This window comes from Rousettus aegyptiacus, unplaced genomic scaffold (genome assembly GCF_014176215.1).
Source record: "Rousettus aegyptiacus isolate mRouAeg1 unplaced genomic scaffold, mRouAeg1.p scaffold_m13_p_7, whole genome shotgun sequence".
NCBI classification, from domain to species: domain Eukaryota; kingdom Metazoa; phylum Chordata; class Mammalia; order Chiroptera; family Pteropodidae; genus Rousettus; species Rousettus aegyptiacus.
Genome location: NW_023416310.1, coordinates 62,607,445 through 62,630,119, shown reverse-complemented (window position 1 = coordinate 62,630,119; position 22,675 = coordinate 62,607,445). Strand labels below are relative to the sequence as shown.

Below are 22,675 nucleotides of genomic sequence, written 5' to 3'. Positions count from 1 at the left end.
CCATTTTACCAATGCATGTCCCCCTTCTAGGGCCTGGTCTTCTGAACACCAAAGGAGGAAGAACTGTGGTCAGGGCCCCTATGTGACTTAAGATACATATGTGTATGTTGTGTGTGCTGTGTGTTGTGTGTGCTGTGTGTTGTGTGTGTGTTGTGTTGTCATGTGTGTATGGTATAGTACACAAATCTTTGGATGCTGGAACAGGAATTTTGAGATCAAAAAGCATGCAAGACTATCTGTGCAGAGTGGAGAGGTTTTCTTTCTTTTCTGGGCTCCGGCACCACTTCTTGGTATGGAGAGGTGAACAGGTCGGAATGGATATGATGGCACGATCTGAAGAAACAAGAGCAGACGTATATGAACACGTAGAGGGAGGAAATCAATGGCACCAACAATAAATACATATGCAATACCCAGCACCCACAGCCCTCCCTCAGTACTGCGATCTGAGAGGTCTATTTGTTATCAGGAGATGGTAAGGAAGGGGTGACTGGCATGGTGAATAATCCCAACCCTTAGATGAGATGCTTACTCCTATACACAGCCCCTGCTTCAGTCCTGTATTTTATCAAGTGTAAAAAATCCTAGATTCACACAGTAGAATCATAAGAGTGAAGCCTTATCACAAAGGCATAATGCAGAACAAAAGCACCGAGCTTCCATTGAGAGTATGGAGGAGGTTGAAAATAGCTTAATTACTTTACTGCAGTCTATCCTCTGTTATATGCAGGTAGACAATATTTAAATTACATTATCAACGATATATCTTTGGTTTTCCCTATATCACAGTGAAGAAATCGGCAGAGAGAAGAAAGAATCCACTTAGTTCGAAATAATTCATCCTCATTTCCAGAACAAACCCTACAATTGAATTCAGTCTCTAAAATTTGGATAAATTGCATGATTTTGTTTCCATCCTGACCTTCGGAATTGGAATGATGAAGGCTGGGTCTGCAAGAACAGCTGCTCTGTCCTTATACTAACCTGACCTACTAGATAAAAACCAGCCAGTTCAGCCAGGCAAACAGCTACTCATCAGCCAGTATCTGGTTAATCTTTACTGCTTCCACGCTTCCAGATTTTTCAGCTGCCTGCATCCAGGTGCATGAAGAAGACTTTTCCTTTAGTCCTTGTTCTGTCCCATAAGGAAGGAGAGTCTTCTGTGGGAAGGGTCATGGTACAAAGATTCAGTGACTGCAATTGAGCCATGAAGTTACAGCCTCCCGGCCAAGCAATGTGCAGAGGGCACAATACCACTTGCCTCTGACATGGCTAGATTTCACTTTTCCCTCTCCACTGTGACTGGACTGGAGCTGTGGAAATATGGGTGGCGTTAGTACACACTGTATCATCAGTGGAGATCCTCATTGCAGACTATAAAAGGAAGACACCAAAATTAACCACGAGCCCTGCCTGTGGTCTCCGGATTTAGGGAAGGACATTTTGCAGGGTAACTGTGTGTTAAGGATGCACTTTGGCTATTTCCCCTGGCAGGGTCAGTTGGAGGGAGAGCTAATCACTCAATAAACAGAGAGAAGAGAGATGCTTATACTTAATAAGCCATTGCAAATGGAAAAAGCAAGCTCCTACCCAATGTGATTCTCTCTAGAAACAAATGGCTTGAATCCAAACACTACAAAGCCCTTTCAGAATGCTGAGAGGTCTCCTGGCCCCAGCACCCCCAGAACATAATCCTTCTGCATCTTCTCTCACACATGGAAGTAGCTTTAACAAGAGAAGAGGAAATGATTTTGTGAGCATGCATGTGTCACAGTAGTGATTTTTTTTCCTTTGTCTTAAGTTACTGAGTTCCTGATGTGCAGTAAGTTCTTCTCTCTGGGGAGCAGACACAGAAATTAAAGGGGAGGGCCAGCCCAGCACTGAAGGCAAGGTACTGGGAACTGCCTCTACAAAACCTCTCCCTAAGGGGGTTCCCAGCCCCCTTCTCCATGCCCCTGAACCCAGAAGAGCTAAATACCACTGAGCTTCAGCGGTTCGGCAAGTGGCAAAGTTGGCCTGGTGGCAGAAGGAAGGTCGAAGCCTCTGCCAAGCCTTGCTGCTCTGGTTTCTCCCATCTCTGTCCTGTGCCAACCCTCCTGTCAGATGAAAGACACAGTGTGGTTCAGTGGGCCAAGGAAAAGCTCAGGCTAGGAGCCTCGGCCATGACCCTGTCACCACAGTCCTTTCCATTTATTATCTTGTGCCCACTGTGGATATTTTCACTTAATATGTGGGTGGGGAACTAACCTGTTCCCTTTGGCTGGACTATAGAAAAGAAAGGATAGTAGAGAACTTTGTAAACACACTACACATAATGACTAAATAAAGCTGGCCTGAGGTTACTGGCAAATAGTGCCATGTAAGGAAGGGCATACGAAGCATACAAAGGGATGCCCTACCTTATGAGGTAGCTCCCAAATCAGGGAATGTGGGGGCAGAATGACAACCTTCCTGCTTGCATACTTGCCATTTTTCAGCCCCTTTCTTGAAAAAAGGACTTCAAAGATTTCTACCAGTCTGCAGGGCGGATGTCTGGGACACTCAGTTCTCTTTCAATTGGAATAAATCAAAGAATCCAGAAAGAAGGCAAGCATGATTTTTTTCTCTCCCCTCTGCTTAAGAAAGGATGACTCTCTGGTCTCCTGGAAACAAATAAAGAAATAGGGGTCACGAATACTATAGCCCCTCGATTTTCCAGCTTGTGATTAGAAAGAGAGGCCAAAACATGATCATCAAATAGTGTTATTTCTGCATGCCCCTCTTTCTTGGCCATTTGTTTTCTTTTCCTTTTTTTCTAGAAAGTGCTAAAACTTAAAAATCAGAGATTTGGATGCTTCTATTCTCCCTTATTAGTATTATTTCATTATGTTTGTATATTTACATTTAAAAAACTGTTTCAAATCTACAATTGGATACTACTGTATACCCATTATGCTATTATTTAAAAAACGAAACAGAAAATATGTGTTGGTGAGAATGTGGAAAAATTGGAACACTTGCGCACTGCCGATGGGAATGTAAAATGGTGCAGCCATCTCGGAAAATGAAATGGAAGTTCCTCAAAAAATTAAATGTAGATTTATCATATGAGCCAGCAATGCTATTTCTGGGTCTATGCCCAAAAGAATTGAAAATAAGATCTCAAAGAGATGTTTGTACACACATGTTCATAGCAACATTATTCACAATAGCCAAAAGGTGGAAGCAACCCGAGAGTCCATCAATAGGTGAATGGAAAAACAAAATGTGGTATGTACATACAACAGAGTATTTATTATTCAGCCTTAAAAAGGGAGGAAATACTGATACATGCTACAACATGGATGAACCTTGAGGACATTATACTAAGTAAAATAAGCCAGACGCCAAAGGGCAAATACTATGTGATTCTACTTATAAGAGATATCTGGAGTAGGCAAATTCATAGATACAGAAAGTAGAATGGTGGTTACCAAAGAATGGGGGAAGAGAGAATGGGGAGTTAGTGTTTCATGAGAACAGAGTTTCAGTTTGGGAAGATAAAAATATTCTGTGGATGGTGCTGGTGATGGTTATACAACAGTAGAAATGGACCTAATGTCACTGACTGTACACTTAAAAATGGTTAAGACCGTAAGCTTCATGTGTATTTTACCACAGTGAAATAATATGTATATCTGACTTCATGTTCTACCCTCATAATATATTTGAGGGAGGAACAGATTATTCTAATCTCTTTTTTATAAACCTGGGAGGGAAAGGCAGAATGATCTCAGTCCTTCAACAACTCTGGGCCTTGACTGGTGAAACTCACTGCTTTCCTCTGTAATGCAGCCTCCAGCCCAGCCACCTCTAATAGCACCACCAGGGCCAGCCACCAGGTGTCTAAGCCTGCCCACTGACGGTAGTTGCCTTTGGCCATTTTCTTGGAGACATGGAGATAGGTCACCCACACCGTTAAACAGCAGGACAGATGGCAGCTGTGGGGGTGTGAGGAGAGGGTAATTTGGGCCTGACTGGCACCTCTCCTTCCTTCTATTTGTTTCATAGCTGGTCAGAGACACCAGCCCTTCCAGACTACAGAATCCCCTAATGATGACAAGAACACATGGCCGGAATTTGTATCTCCTATGCTCACTGGCCCTCAAATGAGGCCTGGGCCTCCTCAAGCTCCAGCCCATCTTCTGGGTAGGTGGGTTCCTCTCTTCCATCCCTTCTGTGTCAGGCTTCCTTAGCCCTCCCTTCTCCTGGGCATCACCACTTGTCAGGCTTCCGAAAGCAGTAGCTCCTCAACCCTTCCCTCCCAGGAGACACAGAGGCTCTCCTAAGGCCACTGCAAGACCAGATCTCCCCTCTGGGCCCTTCTTCCTTGTTTCATTACTATTTTCCTCTTTCACTTCTTTCCCCTCATCCCTCTGGAAGCTTCTTTGATTGCGGACTACTTCGTTAGATGGCTGTCCCTTTTGGAAAACAAGTGCGCTACTTGGAACTTTTCATTACTGGCCAAAAGGGACAAGAGAGTTTGAACGACATCAGGGCCCTATTAAGGCAGGTGCAAACTGACCCTTCCTGCTCGGTAGCCTGTGGGTAGCCTGTGGGCACGAGGAAGGTTGGAGAGGGCAGGGGCGCAGGGGACGGTCCCAGGCGGGCGGGCCGGTGCTGCTCCCCGGTCCCTGGGAAAGTAGGCTTCGGGGGACTCCGGAGTTCGCGAGTGTGTGCGTGTTCCGTGTGTTGGGGTTGGTGTTGGTGATGACAAGCACTGGAGTGCCAGGAGGGGCGGGGGAGTCCCTGCGCTTCATCCGTCTAACCTCCACCCGGCGTCAACTTTGTGCTGCTCCCGTTAGATGGCGCCCAAGACTTTCTAACCACTTGTGAAAGTGTGCCTGGCCCGGAACAAAAAGAACCTCGGGTGTGAGTGTGAGTGTGTGTGACTGTGAGGGCGCGGCGTCGCTCTGGCACCACGCGTGGCCCCGTCACGGGTTGGCCTGGCCTCCGTACGGCCAGCCCAGAGCACTGGGTTTTGCCCTCCTTCTTCCTATTTTTGCTCGCGCCAGGGGCCCTGGTCGCGCTCCCTGGGGAGAAGGCAGGCGCTGGCTGCGGCCTGGGAAAGCCGACTCCGGCTGCGGTGACCGCCGGGCCTCCGAGAGCGGGAGGGAAGGCCTCGAGGACGCGCCGAGGCGAGAACTGGGGCGCAGACAGGAGCCTCAATAACGCGCCACTGAAGTTCCTTTTTACGCCCTGACTTGCCCCCATATACAGGGCTCACTGTTTAAAAGAAGGGGGCAGGTGCAGATGCGGTTCTTTCAACCGTTCAAATGAAACCGTTGTTCAGGATAAGATTTACTAAACGTAGGGCGTGCGTGGATTCCAACAACGCGGGGCCAACTTTCTTGCTGCCCTCAGTGCCAGTGGAGCCTGGGGACATCAGACAGCCTTCATTTTTAAAACAAAAAAGTCTTTGTGGACCCTAGGGCGTAAGATCTGAGAGCTAGTTTGAAAATTAGTTTGGGGATCAGGGAGCGAGTTTTCTCTCCGCCAAGTTCATCGCTCCTTCCACATCCTCCAAGAAAGGAGAGACGACGCTCCGGTGATCCCTTCCCCTAAACCTCTCCTTAATGTCAGTCCGAGCAAGCACTGAGCGGAGAGGGGCTGCATCTCTCTAACCTTGGGAACACGCAGGAGCGGAGACCTTCCTTTGTGCGTCCCCTTGGCTGTGAACTTTCCCGCGCGGTAGGTTCTCCTTTAAGAAAGTAGCGATCTCCATGAATATTTAATATTGAGCGCGGCCAGCCGGACGGGCGGAGGGGAGCCCAACGGCCTGGTCCCCGCGCGTCGCAGCTCCGACTCAGAGCAAGCGCAGCGACAACCGCCAAGCCAGAAAGAGAACCGAGGGCCGGCAGGGCTGGGGCCGGGGCGGCGAGGCGGGCCCTGGGAGAGCGGCCTTGGCGGTCATTTCCATAAGAAAGCCGAAGTCGCGGCTGGCCAGAGGATTTCTCGCCCCTACCAACCTCCCCCTATTCCCGGTTTTCTATTAGAAGCGGGCTCGGGAGCTCAGAGCCCGAAGTGTGTGCTCTTGGCTTTGATGGTATTGATAAAAGGTGGTTTCAAATGGTGCCCGGACCGAGGCCAGTTTCCTGTCTGTGTGTGGAGTGGAAAGACCGCGCCGGGGTGAGTCCAAGAGCGCGCGGAGCGGGCAAGAGAAGCAGGGAACGGGGAGAAGGAGGGCGAAGGCAGGAGGTGCAGAGCACATTAGCAGTGGGAGTCTCGGGTAGGTTCAGCAAAGCGGAGCCACGGTGAAATGCAGACCCGAGCACAGAAGCGTGGAAGAATGTGTGTGTTGGGGTGGGGGACGATCAGGGAAGAGAGGTCGCACAGCCCAGAGCCCCAGCGGCAGCTGGTGGGAAGGTCTGGCCCGCCCGGCAGTATCACTCTACAGAGACCTAGGGAAACTTTCTCACGGGCCCCTGACCCTCTTCCTGCGAAGGAATAAAGTGAACTTGCTCAGATACTCAATTCCACTAGCGATTCAGTTTTTTCTGCTTTTGCATTGACTTTCTCTTCAGCTTTCCATGTGAACAGCGCCATGTGTCCTCAATTCTATTATATATATATATATATATATATATATATATATATATATATATATATATATAAATCCTAGGTACGTTATGATCCCATCTGGATAAATTAAAACCCAGATCTGTAATGTTTATTCTTAGATAGTTTACAAAAAGCAGGAAAAAATGTGTGAGACACATGTCTGCAAATATAACAAAAGTACTTCCCCTTCTGCTTGAAAAAGTTGCCTGCAAATGGCTTCCCTTGACTGATTCTGAACCACCTGTACTCCCCCCTAAAACTAAATCAGGTCGTGAATAAAGCAACAATCAGATCAAGCAATTAAATACCAATTATGACTATTAATGACTATTACTAATGATTGGAGTTGAGGACTCCAGCACTACTTAAAGTAATCAAGCTGTTTTAAAATTCTTCTACCCAAGATTTTTACAGTACTCCACCCCAATACAGGAGGCAAGAAGATAGGCATGATGTTTTCAAAGAGTTCTCCATAGGTATCCCTCGGTCAGTGTTGAATTTATTTCTTTCAGTTAAGTGAATGGTACTTCTGGTAAATAACGGAGTCTACATTGCTGGCGTGTCAAATATGCAAAGTGTAATTGATGATGGTGGTTATAATGTATTTGGTTTGGATGCAGAATTGAGGTAGGAGAGTTCATTCTCCAAGTACTTGGGTAATGCTGAAAACCTGGGAGATTTTAAGGAAGTGCTTTAAATCTTCAGATGGGGTATGGATATCAAGACAGCTGGGACGTGAGGAAGCAAGGGATGGTCAACTCACAGAGCCGGGAAGAAATATGAACTTGGTTTATGCTTTAAATTTTTTTTTTTTTTTTTTTTTTTTTTTGCTCATGGGTTGAAATGGTGTTGGCCATTGGCTGTGTGATTGTTTGAAAAGAAAAGGTTAGTGAGTATAGTCCTTTGATGTAAAGGCTACTGTGGCTGGATTTATTAGTAAAGAAGGTTCACCACCCCGCCCTGCCTCTTTATTCACACCCCTTCTTATTCCAAATAGAAATTCATGTTAGGTTCTGGGATGGGAGGGGGAGACCTTGGGGGAGGGGGGGAATAAATTGCTTTGGGAAGTCCATAGCAAGAGGAGAGGAGGGGGCCGCTTGCAGGGTCTCTGGTTAGCCAGCGTGAAGCAAGCAGGCTAAGGAACCAGGCAGTTGGAGGTGTCAGCACTTAATCTCCGTGTCGAGCACATCTGCTCATTGCCCCATAGTTTGTTCCCTCATACTGGCCTGTCTGGACGCTTGGTGAGTTGGAGCAATGAATTTCAAGTCTATCCTATTGGGGACATCTCCCCAGCACCTCAGCCCCTGGGTAGAAGCCTGCAGCAGCAGCACACATCTGGTTCTGATGTATTTACCAAGCTAGAATGAAAATGCCCAGGCTGCATGGCAGAAACCTGAGCTGCTTGTGACATGCAAACTTCTCTGCTAAGCAGCGTAAAAGTTTGGATAGTTTCAGAGTGCTGGGTGGCCCCTCTGCTTGATGTGAAGCACATGATCCTCCTCTCCATTTTATTTTGTTAGAGTTAATTGCTCCACAGTGAGGGCACCTCACACCTCAGCCAAGGAATACAGCACAGAAGGAATCCTCCACAGGTAACAGGATGGCATAGGTAACATGGTATCCTTACCTGAAAAACCTCACCTGAGTAGAACAGGTCTAGGGTAATTCTCTTTCAGTGGCTCCCTGGGTACAAGGCTCTTGTACCTGGCCCAGGCTATTAGCAACCTGGGTGAGACTCTAAGTCATGACTGCACAGCTACTATGGCTTCTTTGAGTGTGCAGAGGACCCCAGAGGCAGATCTGAACAGGACAGCTTCATATATCAACATCAAATTTCCTGCCGTCCCTAAGAACCCAGAGGTACCATGAGAATAAGTTCCTTGCGAAGTCTGAGAACCCCATGAAAGAGGGAGAAGAGGCTGGCACATAGCTCTGGTGACTCCCAGCAGTTTGGGCCCTGCCTACTTCTAAGCCTGGCAAGGGGAGAGGGGCAGGGCTTGGGAGCAGGGCTAAGAAAACCTGATGTTTTGGGTCAGTGGCAGGCAAGCCTGGGACAGCAAGTACCTGTGTTGAGGGGCAGGATTAGGGGGTGGAGCTTGCCCTGGGCTCCTCTCTGGCTATCCTTGGATAGTTCTCAGACTCTGAGCTGAATGACCAGAGCTCTCTCTAAGTGCTTGTGTGAATCTTGGGAGGCGGCCTAGGGCAGAACACCAGAGGGTATTTGGTCCCTCAGACCTGCCACCACTGCCACTCCTTACCTTACTGAGGCCCACATTGTCTAGGTCTGAGAGAAGTGGCTTTTTCAGAAAACCTGGTAGAGGCGGGACAGCCTGGTGAGAGTTGAAGGCCAGGTTCTTGCACTTACAACTTGTTTGGAAATTGACATATAAAGCAAGCCAGTACCAGTGGCCCAGATAGTGCTTCCGTGGTGTCAGAAAACCTTTAGCCTCTCGCTGAGCTCCTGAGAGCTCCTTCCCCATCCCAAGTAGCCCCTATACATGGTGCAAGGTGTCAGGTAATCTGGGAGAAGGAGTTTGATCTGTCCCTTGCACCCAAGTAAATACAAATGAATTTTGTTTCTTGAAAAGAAACTTATGGCTTTAAACTTTTCCCAGCCAGAGTCCAACTAGTTTTGTCAAGGTCTCTTGTTGGCAACCGCAACCCACCCCCATCTCTTTTTCATTTCTTCTTTGTGGCTTAAGGTCGCTTTTTAGGTGGGTTTATAAACTGTTAATTCATGTCAACAAGCAGTCTTGTCCCCACTCTCACCCCATCTCCCTGGATGCAATTGCAGTTGGAAATCACACATACAAAAACTCCTTTTAAAACTTTCTGCTAGTCTTCCTGGCTAGAATTGTTGACAAGACATAGACACATTAAGTTGCATAAAATACAGTGGACTGATCAGCCAAAATGCATCTCATTTGCACTTGTATGTAGCTAGGGGTAGGTGCTTGTGTCACTCAAGGGCTCCAGCCCTCTCTGCCATGCTGGGATGACTGGCTGGAATTTCCGAGCAGGCCCCACCCAAAGGGTCCATTTGTGAGGTCGCAGTCCCAGCACAGCGCAGGCCAGGCCAGATGGGGTAGGGAGAGTTGGGGAGGGACCTGCAGGCCTGGCCTGAGGGCTTGAGCTAGCTTTGGCAGACAGTCTGCTCTGGGCAGTTACGGGGGCCTGGAGAGCCTGGCCCAGTGGGCACAGGCAGCTGGGCGCCAAGTGTGCAGCAACTCTGAGGGCCTTCCCCTGGGTTGAATTGAATAAAAAGGACACTGTCAGGTAGAGGGGTCATCAATGACCAGATTTTGCACCCACATCCACCCCTCTCCCAAAGTTTTGTCCACTTCGCCCAGTTTGTCACCAGTGGAGAACACTTCTGCCTGACGGAATCTTCTAACCTACTCCTAGTTCTGAACTCAGACCCTGAGCTTTTTGCTTCTAGCAGGTCTGCACCGAGCCGCACTCCTGGGCCCTGAGTTCCCAGAGGAATGCCACTTCTACCAACTCAGAGAGGCACTTGGGGGCTGCACCAGAGCCTTCAGGATCCTAGTGGATAATTAGGGCAAAGTTATGGGTTCTTATAGTGTTCCTCCCACTCCATCCAATCACTCTCCTGCCTGGGTCTCAGCTCTTCCCATCCTCAGGTGCTGGGGTGCCCATTCCTACTCACCAGCTGGAGGCCTCGCTGCACTCAGACGCTGAGTCATGCCAGTGTTCCCTGGCAGCAGGGTAGAGGGGCCAGGGGAACTGGGGTTCTCAAAGAACCTCAGCAAAGGCAGAGGAAATGCCCATCCAATCACCATGAGCTCCCCAACAGTTCATCCTGGGGATATCCTTTCCAGTGTCCTGCTTGCTTTCCTTGCAAAGGCCACGGTGATTTACCCCTGCCAACTCCAGGAGCTCCTGCTTCTCCAGCCCACTTCCTCTTGCCCATCAGGGAGTCTAATGGCCTGCTTCTGGGCCTGCATCATCAGACCAGATTGCAGCCCACAACCTTCCCTGGACGACCAAGGAGGAGATATGCTGCCCAACAAGACTACTGCCTCACTGAGCAGCAGCCTGGGGAATAGCCACCGACAAGGCCATGCGAGCCCAGGCACACAGCCACTCAACCATGCTCTCGGCCTGCAGGAGCGCAGGGCCAAGGCTGCACGAGGCCCTGCGGCTGGCTGGCGAGGCCTGGGGGCAAGCCCACACCATTGACAGGCAGGGCACGTCTGCAGCACCTGGAGGGAACAGTCAATAGACTATGCCCCCAGGATCTGGGGACACGCCTGTAAGGTGTGATCCTTTAAAGATCCTTGGTACTACTTTTGCAGGAATCCTTTGTTACAGCTTTGTCAGCCTGCATGCCTTTAGCAGCTCCCCCTCTCTGGACTCCCCAAGCCCAGGTTCCTCCCTTACCCGCCACTGCAGTGAGGATCTGGCGCAGGAGATCTGCTAAATCAACTGGCCCTCTCCAGGTCCCCTCCTGCAAAATGCTCGTTCCTTGGTTACCATCTCCCGGTTGTACTTGGGGCAAATGAACAGGGTTTGCACTGCCGTTTGTTGCCTTTGGGGTGACGTTCTCTAGGAATAAAAAGCTTTCTGAATGTGACCTCGGGCTGCTATCGAATGTGTAGCTAGCTCCCTGGACACGGGCAGAGGTTACTGGGGTAGGCACAGCAGGGCGCAGGGGTAGGGGGTAACCTGCCCTCCCACAGTAAGGATTTGAGGATTCTGACAGAAAAAACAGGGTGAGGACAACACAGCTGTGAACTCACTTGGCTCCTACTGGATACAGGGCAACCAGGTTCCACTGTCTGGGGGTAGACTGTCACCCACCTCCTCCATTTGGTATGACTCCTCTGAAGCCAAAGTACAATCCTAGGCAATGTGTTTAAAGGAAGATGCTCCGGCATGGGAGGGCAAACAGTGACCGTTATCATGCACATAAGCTTACATGCATCCTCATATATGGGTGCAGATTTCTCCACAGTTTTTTCTATTTAATTTGTTTTCATTCTGCCTTTCTAGGCCTTTCTGCCTGTACATAGTCATTTGGAGAAAAATCAAGTGTGAGCACCTCCCTGCAGAAGGCTCTGTATGTTATGTAACACACACAGGGAGTCCTCAAGTTACCATTTTGCTCTAAATCAGCCTGCAGAAGGTTTCCTGGCTGGGTTGGGGTGGGGGTGAGAGTGTCAGGGTGATGCAAATGGATATGAAAGCTTCATTCTCTGGGGGCTTTTATTTTCCTCCTTGAAGCCCCAGTTCAAGGCCCAGGAACAAAGGGGGTAGGTAAGTGATCCATCTTTTTGTCTCCCCTCACTTATACCCCCTAACCTGCAGGCCCTCCTCTTTGATAAATTGGGGAAAGCCTGTGGGATCAGGTACATATGTAAATACTGCTGACCTCAGCAGCCCCTCTTCACTGAAAAGCAGAAAGCTCATTTTCGGTGCAGGCTGCTCAGTACCTTTGAGCATCTACCACTTCTACTCCCCCAGACGGCACTGGACGCAAGGCTACTTGTTTAGCATCCCTCTCTTGTTAAAAACATCCAGGACAACTATCAAATAGTTCTCCGGAGAGCTAAAGATATTTCTCAGGCTAGAAACATTTTTAAAGCCCTATTTGGAAGAAATTGGCAAGAAGTACAAAGTATAACCAGTAGGATTGCCTAAGCAAGTTTGAAAGATTTCTCCCCAAAAGATGTTAATTAAACATAGTTTGTAAGTGTTATTTTGTTCACTAATAGAGTTTTCCCTATTACAACCTGCAGATTCTCAAGACTAAGCTAGTAAGATATCTCTTTTCATTTTGTTAATTTCTGGGTGATTTTATACTTTCTGATTAGACCTATTTAATTTATTTTTTAAAACTCTGCTGGAGAGTTTTCTACCTTGGAAGTTTAAATGAAAATTAGACTCTCCCTTGGAGACTCTTCCAGGGTTGAAGTGGAACAAACCTGCCTGGCCCCAACTCCCACCTCCAAGTAGCCCTGTCTGAACTTGGGTAGAGTGACGGTGGCAGGTTTTGGCACCTTTTATTTTAGTGCTGGCGCAAGGTGAGCTCTTTGAAATGAATATCTATTCTATTTCAGCGTGCAATGTTCCAGCCGACTAAATGGGTTTGCCTTCCACCGAGAGGCAGTCCTGGAGGACAGAACTAATGCGTGATCTCCCAGGATGCTCTTCATCAGAACATCCCTTGTCCTTTTGTTTTGTATTAAAAAGATGTTTTGGCTTTCTTCTCGGTGTCCTTCCCATTATTTTGTAGCTACAGCGATGAAACATGGACAGCAATTGCCATTCTTTTAGTCCTTTGCAAACATGTCTTGTACTGGAAATTCACAGAACCCCAGATATACTTCAGGTGTGTACTGCGATTTCTGATGTTTACTCACAATACAACTCAGCGGGTCACCTAGAGAGTCGCACTTGGTTCTGCCTTCCCCTGACAGCTCTCTCCCAAACACTGCCCCTCTTCCAACTTGTAAGGGGAGGTGAATTAACTTAGAGAAAGCTTCCTGAATTAAAAAAGACCAAATTCAGGTTCTCCAGGTAAGAAATACTGGATTATACTGGTGACTAGGAAGTCAAGCGCTAGCATCTCACTTAGTATAACTCTCCTTAGAAAGAAGAGAGGGCAGCAGGCACATTTCCACAGACATTTTAAAACAATAGCAACTAAGAGTTTTATAGATAAAATTCCGGTATAATTCCAGCCAGCTAAATTATTTAAATTTGAGTTTTGTTCCACGTACACACACATGCACATAGGCACACACATAACACACATCAGCTAGGGGTAGATTATCAATGCATTTCCACTGGCCAACCCTGGCGACAGCAACTACCACCAACAGACTTATTTTCTGGAGAGTAAAAAGTTAAAAAAAAAAAAACAAAACCCTCTCCATATCTTGAAAATGGTTATTTTATATTGTTTAACATTCCCACAGATAGGAATTGGCCAGACACCCCTGCTCCTTTTTCTAGAAACAGGTAAACTAACCATTCTCCTTCCGTTTCCCAAGTCCTAGCTATTTTTAAAAGCTAAAATTTCTCTTTCCAAAGGGAGGGAAAGGAACAAATTCCATTAATGAATTACGCACGTGGAATGTGGCTTGTCTAGGGCAATTATGTTTGTAAATAAATGGCTTCCTGTTTATTATGTGCGTTTTACTAAAAAATGAAATTGAATGCCTCTGGAGCACTTAATACAGCAAATATTCACCTTATGGTTTGATTTCCACTGAGTTTTTGTTTTGTTTGTTTTGTTTTGGTACTCACTAGAAAGAAATCGGGTTAAATGGAGTCAGTTGGGAAATTCATCATCCTTCGGCACCCAGGTTGACCTAGGGACGAGTCATCTCTAAAGTTCTCACATATGCCAAAGTATGAGGGAAGGGGACAGGCTCCCGGGCAATGTCACTGGACTCAATCTGAGGAGTTTCAGTTTTGGCCTGGATATTTTCAAAGCTGATCACTGCCTTCTTTGCAGCTTCAAAAGCGAAGCTGACGCTCTATCTTGCCGCGGGACTGGGCACCGACATGCCGCCTGGCACCTCGGCCTTCTCTGTCGCTTGCGCTCGCCCACCGCCGGCTCAGCATCGCCGCGTTCCTGGGCGGGTGACCGTGATGTGGCCAGGCACTGGCAGCCACCCCAGTGTTCGTGGGGCGCTGGGGTTTTCCATCCGCGAGAAGCGGAGGCGCGCGGCCCGAACGCCTCGGGCTCGCCAAGATCCCCATTCCGAGTGCAGTGCACAGGACCTGACGCTGAAACTTCACAGAGCCGCCCGCCGCCTTCCGCCCTAACCCGCGCTTCGCAGGCCAGCCCCCAAGCCCCTGTCCCGGAGCGTTTCCAGACAATGAGAGCCATCCGCGCTCGAGGCCAGTCCTTGCTGACCCTCCACTTTCCCACATTTGGGCTGCAGCAAAGTGTCGGACACTTGTGCTGAGCCAAGGCCCCCCTTCCCTACGTGGCACCCTGCGGGGAGAGACCCAAAGTGTCCCCTTTCTGGAAATCCCAAGCTCTGGTCTCCGAGGTGGGCTCTGGCCTTTGAAACCTCAGCGAGTCCAGCTCGGTCTTCACTTTCCCTCCAGAACTCGGGGCACGGGGAGGTGGGGCTCACGCAGAGCCCAGCCGCAGGCCCTGAACTCAGTGCCTCGGAGCTCACGGTCCGCAGAGGGGCAGGCGGCGACTGAGCAACTCGGGAGAGGGGGCTGGACCCCAGAATGCAAAATCCGCCAACGTGGTGCAGGGGTCGACGGGCATTTCTGCCTTTACTTTCCACCTGAGTGCAAAAAGTGAGTGCCAGGACCTCTGGAACCTGTGCCCACCGGAGCACAGCAACTCCCCCGACCTTCCAAGGAAACTTTCGCAACTTTCTTTTCTGCCCATCCCCAGTTTTTTAGGTTTTCTCCAGACACCGGCCTCCTCGATTGCTTGGCCAACAGCCCTTTAGTGTCTAGGGCCCCCAAAGCCTAAGCGTTTCCAGAATTATAATAATAATTGTTATTAGGCTGGGGACGGAGAGCAGGATCAGAGGATAGTGGACTGAGGGGGAAGAGAAGAAATGTTGATGAAAAGAGATATTTCCACCTGTGTTTAAAAAAGTTTCATTTGACAATTATCAATAACTCCGATAGACAACTCCATTAAAAAAAAAAAAGATTTACTACTGCTCTTGAAAAGCCATTATTTTTTACATTGCTTTTAGGAAGATAGATGAACAAAACATCGCGTTTCAAGCCATTTTGATCTGTAATTAAATGGCAGGATCGGTTTGTATTCTCCTACGGCTTTTACAGAAGTTGCAGTGATCCAAAGTCGGGTTGCTGTGTCAGAGTGGCATTTTTATTAATGAGAATACAAAAAGCTTGCATATTCGTAGCCCTGCTTGAATTTAGTTGCTAAGCAACCGCTGTATGGTAATTCATCCGCGAAATTTAAATCTTTGAGAAAGGATCGTGCGTTTTGCTGAACGGTCGTCAGGAGGAAAACAACTTGTGGGACTGGCCAGCTGTTGCCGGGCCTGGCCGAGCAGAGATCCGGCCACACCACTGTGCGGGCCACCGGCCCACCTCACCGCGGGCCATACCCTGTGCCCCCGGATAGAAGGTGGGCTTCTGGCAGCGAAGCCCCAGATCCGTGGCATCACCCTCCTCAGCTCTGTTGAGCCGTTTCCACTTGAGACAGGCCCTGCACCTGAGCAAGCTCTCTGCGTCCCCAGGGCTTGAGAGACCAGGCTGCTACTTTCTGCAGCCCCATCCCCGTCACTGGCACCCACTGGCACCCACAGGCTGGGTACACACACACACACACACACACACACACACACACACACACACACACCCCGTGATGCCTCAAGAAGGCTGGTCGTCCAGACGCCTCTGAGGTCACTTCCAGAGCCGGCCCTTCCTTGAGGAAGACCCGGCTTATAAAGAACTCAGCCCACAGACCTCCAGAAGGCCAGGCGGCTGCTGCTGGCCGGCAGTGACATCATAGGCTCCTGCTCACCACGATCGCGCCCACATTTTAGGATACAGGAACAAACACGGATGTGAAATCAAGAATGAAAGAGAGAGTAATCTAATTAATAGGCCATGAGCCGAGCTAACAAAATCAAAGAATCTGATTACACAAGTACCCCCTCTTGCTATCTCCGCTGCCCCCAAACCCCATCCATCTCTTCCAGCCTTCGCACGATTTTCTTTCCTAGACTGGGAAGTTCAGGAGGCGAACCCAGAGACCTCTGATTTCCTTATTGAAATCAAGATCAAGCCCGTGGTGGGGATCCACGGGCCCAAGTTCACGTGGGTGACCTTCAGGCCCTCAGACCAGCTACCTGAAGAACTGACACCAACAGAACTTGGGACTGCTGGGGAGGCGGCCCCCACACTTCTTACATGTATCACTCTTACAAACAACACCTGTACTGATGGCTTATGCTGTCAGTAACCAGACTAGAGAAAGAGGTTCTTCACTCACAGCCATTATAAGGGGACTAATTAGGAAAAAAAAAAATAACAACTTTTTTTTTCTCCATCACTTTGTTTCTGGGTCACTGATAACCTCAAAGTCTTAACTCTCTTTCAACACCCTTCCCCAGCATAGATGTCTGAGCACAGCTAGGTATTAAGTTTTATCACTGAAACATAACATCTGTTCTAATCGGTCCAGTCAGCCACGTGCATTTCATGAAAGAATTCTTTAATTTCTATCCTTCTACCTTGAAAAAAAATCAGGTCCACCTTCTAAATAATTAATTTCAAGCCCGCATCCAGTGCCAATACTTGTTGCATCCATTTTAGAGTTTGATTAATTATCCTGGAACTTGGGCAAACTAAACTCCATGTGGAATGTTTCTTTCTTCAATTTAGTTCTGAAAGCTACACGTTATTGATGGATCTTACTCTATTTACATACAAATTGGTGCAAATATGCCCATCTCTTAAAATGCATTTTGTATAAATATATAAAAGTGTCATTTTTGATTTAGCTTGAAGAGGTTGATCATTTATTACAAAAATAAACGAATAAATACAACAGTATATTGTTGCTTCCAACAGGATAAATACTTTACAAATATATAATTTAAAAAACAAATTTAATTGTTAAAATTATTTAAAATATTACACTTATCGATAAAACTATCAATAGTATATACTGCATTTAATATTAGAACCAATTATTCTGTGAATGTTGAAAAGCATTCATACAAAACAGATTATGAGCATGGTAATGAGCAAACACTGAAGGCTACAGGGAAGCAGAGGGACTCTCTAAGATCAATAATGAACAGTTCTGTTTCGGAACAAAGAAGTAGTCCTTGGCTAAGTACTTAAAAAAAAAAAAAAAGGCAGAGCAACAACAGCAAAGTGACTATTTTAAATACACCTTGAATGATTTATTGCCCAGACCTGCAGGGGAAGATGGTTGGGTGAATGAGATGACTGAGGCTTGGACAACAGATCAGGAGCCACAGGGGACTGCAAACTATAAATGGGCCTAGCTTGGGATTAGCCAGATTGATGGAACAGAACTTTGTCACTTTCCTTTGGGTTGGTACTGGAGGAGGGGGTGAATTGAAATGGGTGGAAACAAATGGTCACTTTATGAAGCACAAGACACTTGCTCTGCAAAGGAACACAATGACCAAATTCATTAAAAAGATCTGGTGATATATAACAATATTTTCATTATTTATGTGTTGTTACAATATCAGCCTTAGCACAAAACCTCTCAGTCATATCTGCTCTCTTTTGTTTTTTCAACCATGAATTTCATTTTATAAATACATTCAAAGGGTTGATTTTCAAAAATATGGAATGCAAGCACTAGCTCACTTTTAAAAATGAAAAATAATGAAATAAAAAGGTCTTGCTTTCCCAGCTTCTCCAATTAAAAGTTACTCTGTTGCTCCTTAATCCGGGCTTCTCCCGAAGTAATCAGCAAAGGTTGCTTTTTAATAGTATGAAATCTAACGGTAGTTCTTTTCTCCTCACCCAAACCAAGTAAGCAAATAGCTTCTAAAATTTTAAATAGACCCATTTTCTGTCTAATCAACCTCTATCATCCTGTTGGGAAAAACAGGTCTTCATCTCACGTGCCAGTAGTATCCACCGTATAAAAACAACCACACCCAGTCCTCAGCTGTCCAATTAAGGCCTTCTTTGCTTGCCCCTGTAGATCCTCAAAAATTATGAAGTTTGTCCCCACACCCCCACTCCAGGTTGTAAATTTGCTGGGCAGAGTGATTACAATAGCAAGAGAAATAGGGAAACAAGAAAGCCAAGAAAAGTAAATTGTGGTTTCTTGTTTTCATTTTTTCTTCTCTCTGTTTAATAAATATGGCCTTTTTCAGATTTCACAAATCAAAATGATTGTGATTTTTAGTACGATTTGGTGTTTAAAATAATGCAACCCAATACATGGCCATCTGGCTGGGCTTGATTTATGAAAGTGACACAGGGTCTGTCTGGAAGAAATAACTGTTCCTTGTTGCTCTCACAGTTTTCCGGGTTTTTTAACCCCTGCATTGATATCATAGGGAAAGGAAGTGGAGATGAGAGAAGAAGGCAAAACATGAGTGACAGCTAAATGAGATCAGGGGAAAATTAATCTATGAAATCACTGTTTTATCACCCCCAAAATACCTTTTTTTAAAAGTACAATATGAAAGGGCTTAACTGAGCAGAGCCTTTTTCGTCTTTAGTTCTCACAACCTGAGGCATCACACTTTCATTTTCCCACATGGTAAATATTGATACATTAACTTGATAAATGTGACCGCTCTGCAGGATGTACCTAAGGAGTGATCCAAAAAGCTAAAACCCCCAGCACCAGTAAAGAAGATATAGGATCACATAGGGGAACGACGGAAACACAGAACTGCAGAATCTTGTGTCTGAGCTGGTAATCACAGAGGGGAATGCAGTGTGGACCACATTCCTTGCATTACAGGAAAAACAAACAAAACAAAAGACTCCAGCTTAATAATTTAAACGTAATTACATATAGTCATTAATGGGAAGTAATTGATATAAAATATTTTACAGACTTATAAGCTATTCTTCACAACTATTAGTCTTCAGAAAGAGGAAAGAGGCATAGCAATATGGTGGGGGATGACAGGAAAAAGACAGACTAAACTTTTGAGGGGGCCCTGTATCAACCATTAATAATCAGTTGGCACATTTTTACTGGTGATGTAGTCCAATCTTCTGAGAAAGGTGATAAAGGATATAGGTATCTCCAAGAAAAGGACTGGTATTTTGACCATTTCCCCTAAAAACACTAAAAACACCCACTAAAATTAAGGGAGAGAAAAAAATATTGTGAAATTTACAGTTTACCAAGGAGTGACTACTAAGTTAAGGTATTAGCGTTTTGTCACAACTATCTTTCACTCTAGATTTCCAAATGTACCTTAGGTGGAGCAGGCTCCACTTCACTTCCTCAGTGCTATGACTGAAGGACTTGCATTAGTAAAAAAAATATTTTCTAAAGAACTCTTTTCTTCCCACACAGTGTTTATGCATCAGACACAGACTATTTCATTCTAACAAATTTATTTTCTCGATCAGCTCTTACGGAATCACTACTCAAATTAAATTACAATCAAATGATCACATCAAAAGATACCCTTATTACCTAACAACTGTCCATATTTTCATTTCATTTTGATTTGTGCTCGTCTGAAAAAAACACGTAATACAAGATCTGGGGAAAAATAAATTACCGTTTTGCAGCAGTTCATAAGTATTCTGAATAAAATATTAAAAGAAGTCATTTAATGAAAATATAAAGCAAATATTTTTAGATCAACAACGGATCTAACAATTCTATATTGCCGTCTTTTGAAAAGTCTGTTTATTAAAACCTACCAAAAACACTGCTTGGAAATGGCAGTATTATATAATCACATCCACAGCACCCATTCAATCAAAGTTGGCAACGGATTGAGGAGCGAAGTCCAAGAAGTGCAGCGGCTGGTGCTCAGTCTTTCTAAATCCCTTTATCTGAGTCAGTCCAGAAATAAAAAATAAAAAATATTAATAAAAAAAATATTAGCAGTGGAATCTTTAGGCATCGCCCACCCGAGGGGCCGCCATTGCAGCCGGGTTTGATGGCTGGGCCTTGCTCCGTGCCCAGTCCACTCGCCCGCGCCCTGCTGGGCACGGCCTCTCCCACTCCTCGGCGGATGGGCGATGTCCCCTTCCCCTCGCTCATCCCCCTGCTTTTTCGTGATACTTTTATTTCCAAGGTTATTTGGAGGAAATGTATTCTTTTTCTTTTGGCTTTGCTCTTCAGTTTGTTAATTTCAGAAGCTGTGAATGTTGTTTTTGCTGGAGACTGTACCTTTTTTCTCCTTCCCATTTCATAGTCAGTGTGTCCCCAAATGACTTCAATATGGCCAAAAAGAACAGGGTCCCGGAGCACAGAGTCATCCCTGATTAAACCCGGTGCCTTTGCTTTCTTTCAGGTTGCTTCCAGGAAAGAAAGTTCCCGTGGGTCACTCAGGCAGCCCTTTGGAGTGAGGGGTGCTTTTTTTAAGAGAAGAGAACGAGGCAAGTGCTAGGTGCCGTCCACCTTCGCCTTGTAGGACTTCTCAGGGTGGGAAAGACCTCCTGAGTGCAGTTTTGGTGCGCTAGGAATCTTCACCCTTCTTTAAAAGCAAAAACGAGAACAAAAACGAAACACCACCACAGCATAAACGAGATCTCACGATCGCCCCCTTTTTCTCTTCCGGTTTTGTTTGTTATATATGTGTTTAAAACCGTCTGGGTATTTATTATGCTTATTTGTTTGTTTTGCCCCTCCTTCCTTGGACTTCAAAAAAATGTCTCTTCGGTCCGTCTCTCTTTTTTTCTTCCAAGGGCAGGCATACCTGTCTTTGGGTTGAGGGGAGGGCGGCGGGCGGGCCCGGGGTGGCTCTGGTGCGGGGTCGGCGTGGCGACGGCGACGGGGACAGTGGCGGTGGTGACAGCGGCTGCGGAGGCGGCGGCCTTTGTGTCGCTGTGGTCCTGGCCGTCACTGCACACTCGTCTGCAGCCCGTGGTGCGGCGGCGGCGTGTCGGCGCTCACGGCGCCCACCTGCGAGTACACGTCGTCCGGCGTCTGCTGTTGGATCCCCGGCGGCGTCATGCGCTTCTCCTTCTGGCGCCGGTTGCAGAACCAGACCCGCACCACTTCCTTCTCGAGCTGCAGGCTGTCCGCTAGGTTGGTGATCTCCTGCGCAGAGGGCTTGGGGCACTTGAGGAAGTGGCTCTCGAGCGCGCCCTTGACGCTCACCTCGATGGAGGTCCGCTTCTTGCGCTTGCGGCCCTGCGCCGCGATCTTGTCGATGCTCGTGGGGCTGCCGGTGCTTGAGTCCGCCTCCTCCAGCCACTTGTTCAGTAGTGGCTTGAGCTTGCACATGTTCTTGAAGCTGAGCTGCAGGGCCTCGAAGCGACAGATGGTGGTCTGCGAGAACACGTTGCCGTACAGCGTGCCTAGGGCCAGCCCCACGTCGGCCTGTGTGAAGCCCAGCTTGATACGCCGCTGCTTGAACTGCTTGGCGAACTGCTCCAGATCGTCCGACGTCGGCGTGTCCTCATCCGAGTGTGGATCGTGGCTGTTGAGTCCGGGTCCCGCACCGCCGCCGCCGTGGTGCGGGGGTCCCTGCGCGTGGTGCGGGTGCGGCGGGTGCGCGTGCGCGTGGTGGTGGTGGTGGTGGTGGTGCTCGGCCAGCTCGGGCGTGTCCCCGCGCACCAGCCCCGGGTGCACCAGGCTCTGGGCGCCACCGCCCGCGCCGCCGCCGCCACCTCCGGGCCCCGGGGGCGCGCTCAGCATGCCGTTCACCGTGAAGCCGCCTGGCTGTGAGTACAGCAGGCTCTGCGGCGGCGGCTGCTGGCCCCCGGCCATGGACGGGAGGTGAGCGGCGGCGGCTGCTGCGGCGGCGGCGGCGGCTGCAGCGGCGGCAGCTCCCCAGCCCCCGGGGTGGCCCTGGTGTGGGGGCGGCGGCGGCCCCAGGTGCGGCGGCCCACGGTGGTGCAGCGCTGTGCCCGCGTGCAGGTCATCGCGTCCGGCGCCGCCCTTTACGTCGGGGCCTTGCGGCGGCGGCGGCGGCGGCGGCTGCTGGGGGCTTCCGGCCATGCCCACGGCGCTGCCGGACCACGGCGAGCTCGCCTCCACGGCGGCGGCGGCGGCAGCGGCGGCGGCGGCGGCGGCGTGGGGCAGGGCCGTGACCCACTGGTGCGCGTGGCTGAGCATATGGCCGCCGTTGCTGGCGGCCATGGCCCCCTGCATGAAGTCACTCTGCACCATCTTGACGGAGGACGGGTCCCCTCGGTAGGCGCCCGAGGTCACGGCGGCGCTGCCGGGCTGCATGCCGCCCCCGGCGCCCCCGGCGCCGCCGCCGCCGCCGCCGCCGCCGCCACCGCCCCCGCCGCCGCCGGCCCCCGCCGCGTCCGAGTGCACAATGGAACCGGCTGCCAGCAGGCCGTTCCCCGGCAGGTAGGGGTTAGAAGCCGCCGTGGCCATGCCGCTCCGCTCCCGCCACCCCACCGCCGCCACCGCCGCGGCCGCCGCCGCGCCCCCCCGCCTCTCTCCTCCTCCCCCACTCCTTCC

The 22,675-nt window shown here is 48.5% G+C and overlaps 1 protein-coding gene and 1 long non-coding RNA gene across 2 annotated transcripts; one reads left to right on the top strand and one right to left on the bottom strand.

The window, feature by feature from the left end:
• The first annotated feature begins 5,748 nt into the window (after positions 1 to 5,748).
• Positions 5,749 to 12,806, top strand: LOC118605158. The gene is made up of 2 exons (XR_004951957.1): positions 5,749 to 6,147; positions 12,660 to 12,806. It is a non-coding gene; the product is annotated as an uncharacterized LOC118605158 (long non-coding RNA).
• Positions 12,807 to 19,616: 6,810 nt separating this feature from the next.
• Positions 19,617 to 22,636, bottom strand: POU3F3 (POU class 3 homeobox 3). The gene has a single exon (XM_016133331.2). The coding sequence runs from the start codon at positions 22,586 to 22,588 to the stop codon at positions 21,098 to 21,100; it is 1,491 nt and encodes a 496-aa protein (XP_015988817.2). The 5' UTR covers positions 22,589 to 22,636; the 3' UTR covers positions 19,617 to 21,097.
• Between the last annotated feature and the right edge of the window lie 39 nt (positions 22,637 to 22,675).

Bases quoted from the DNA above. Each gene is read 5' to 3' on its own strand.
- POU3F3 (XM_016133331.2), bottom strand. From the start codon at position 22,588: ATGGCCACGGCGGCTTCTAACCCCTACCTGCCGGGGAACGGCCTGCTG.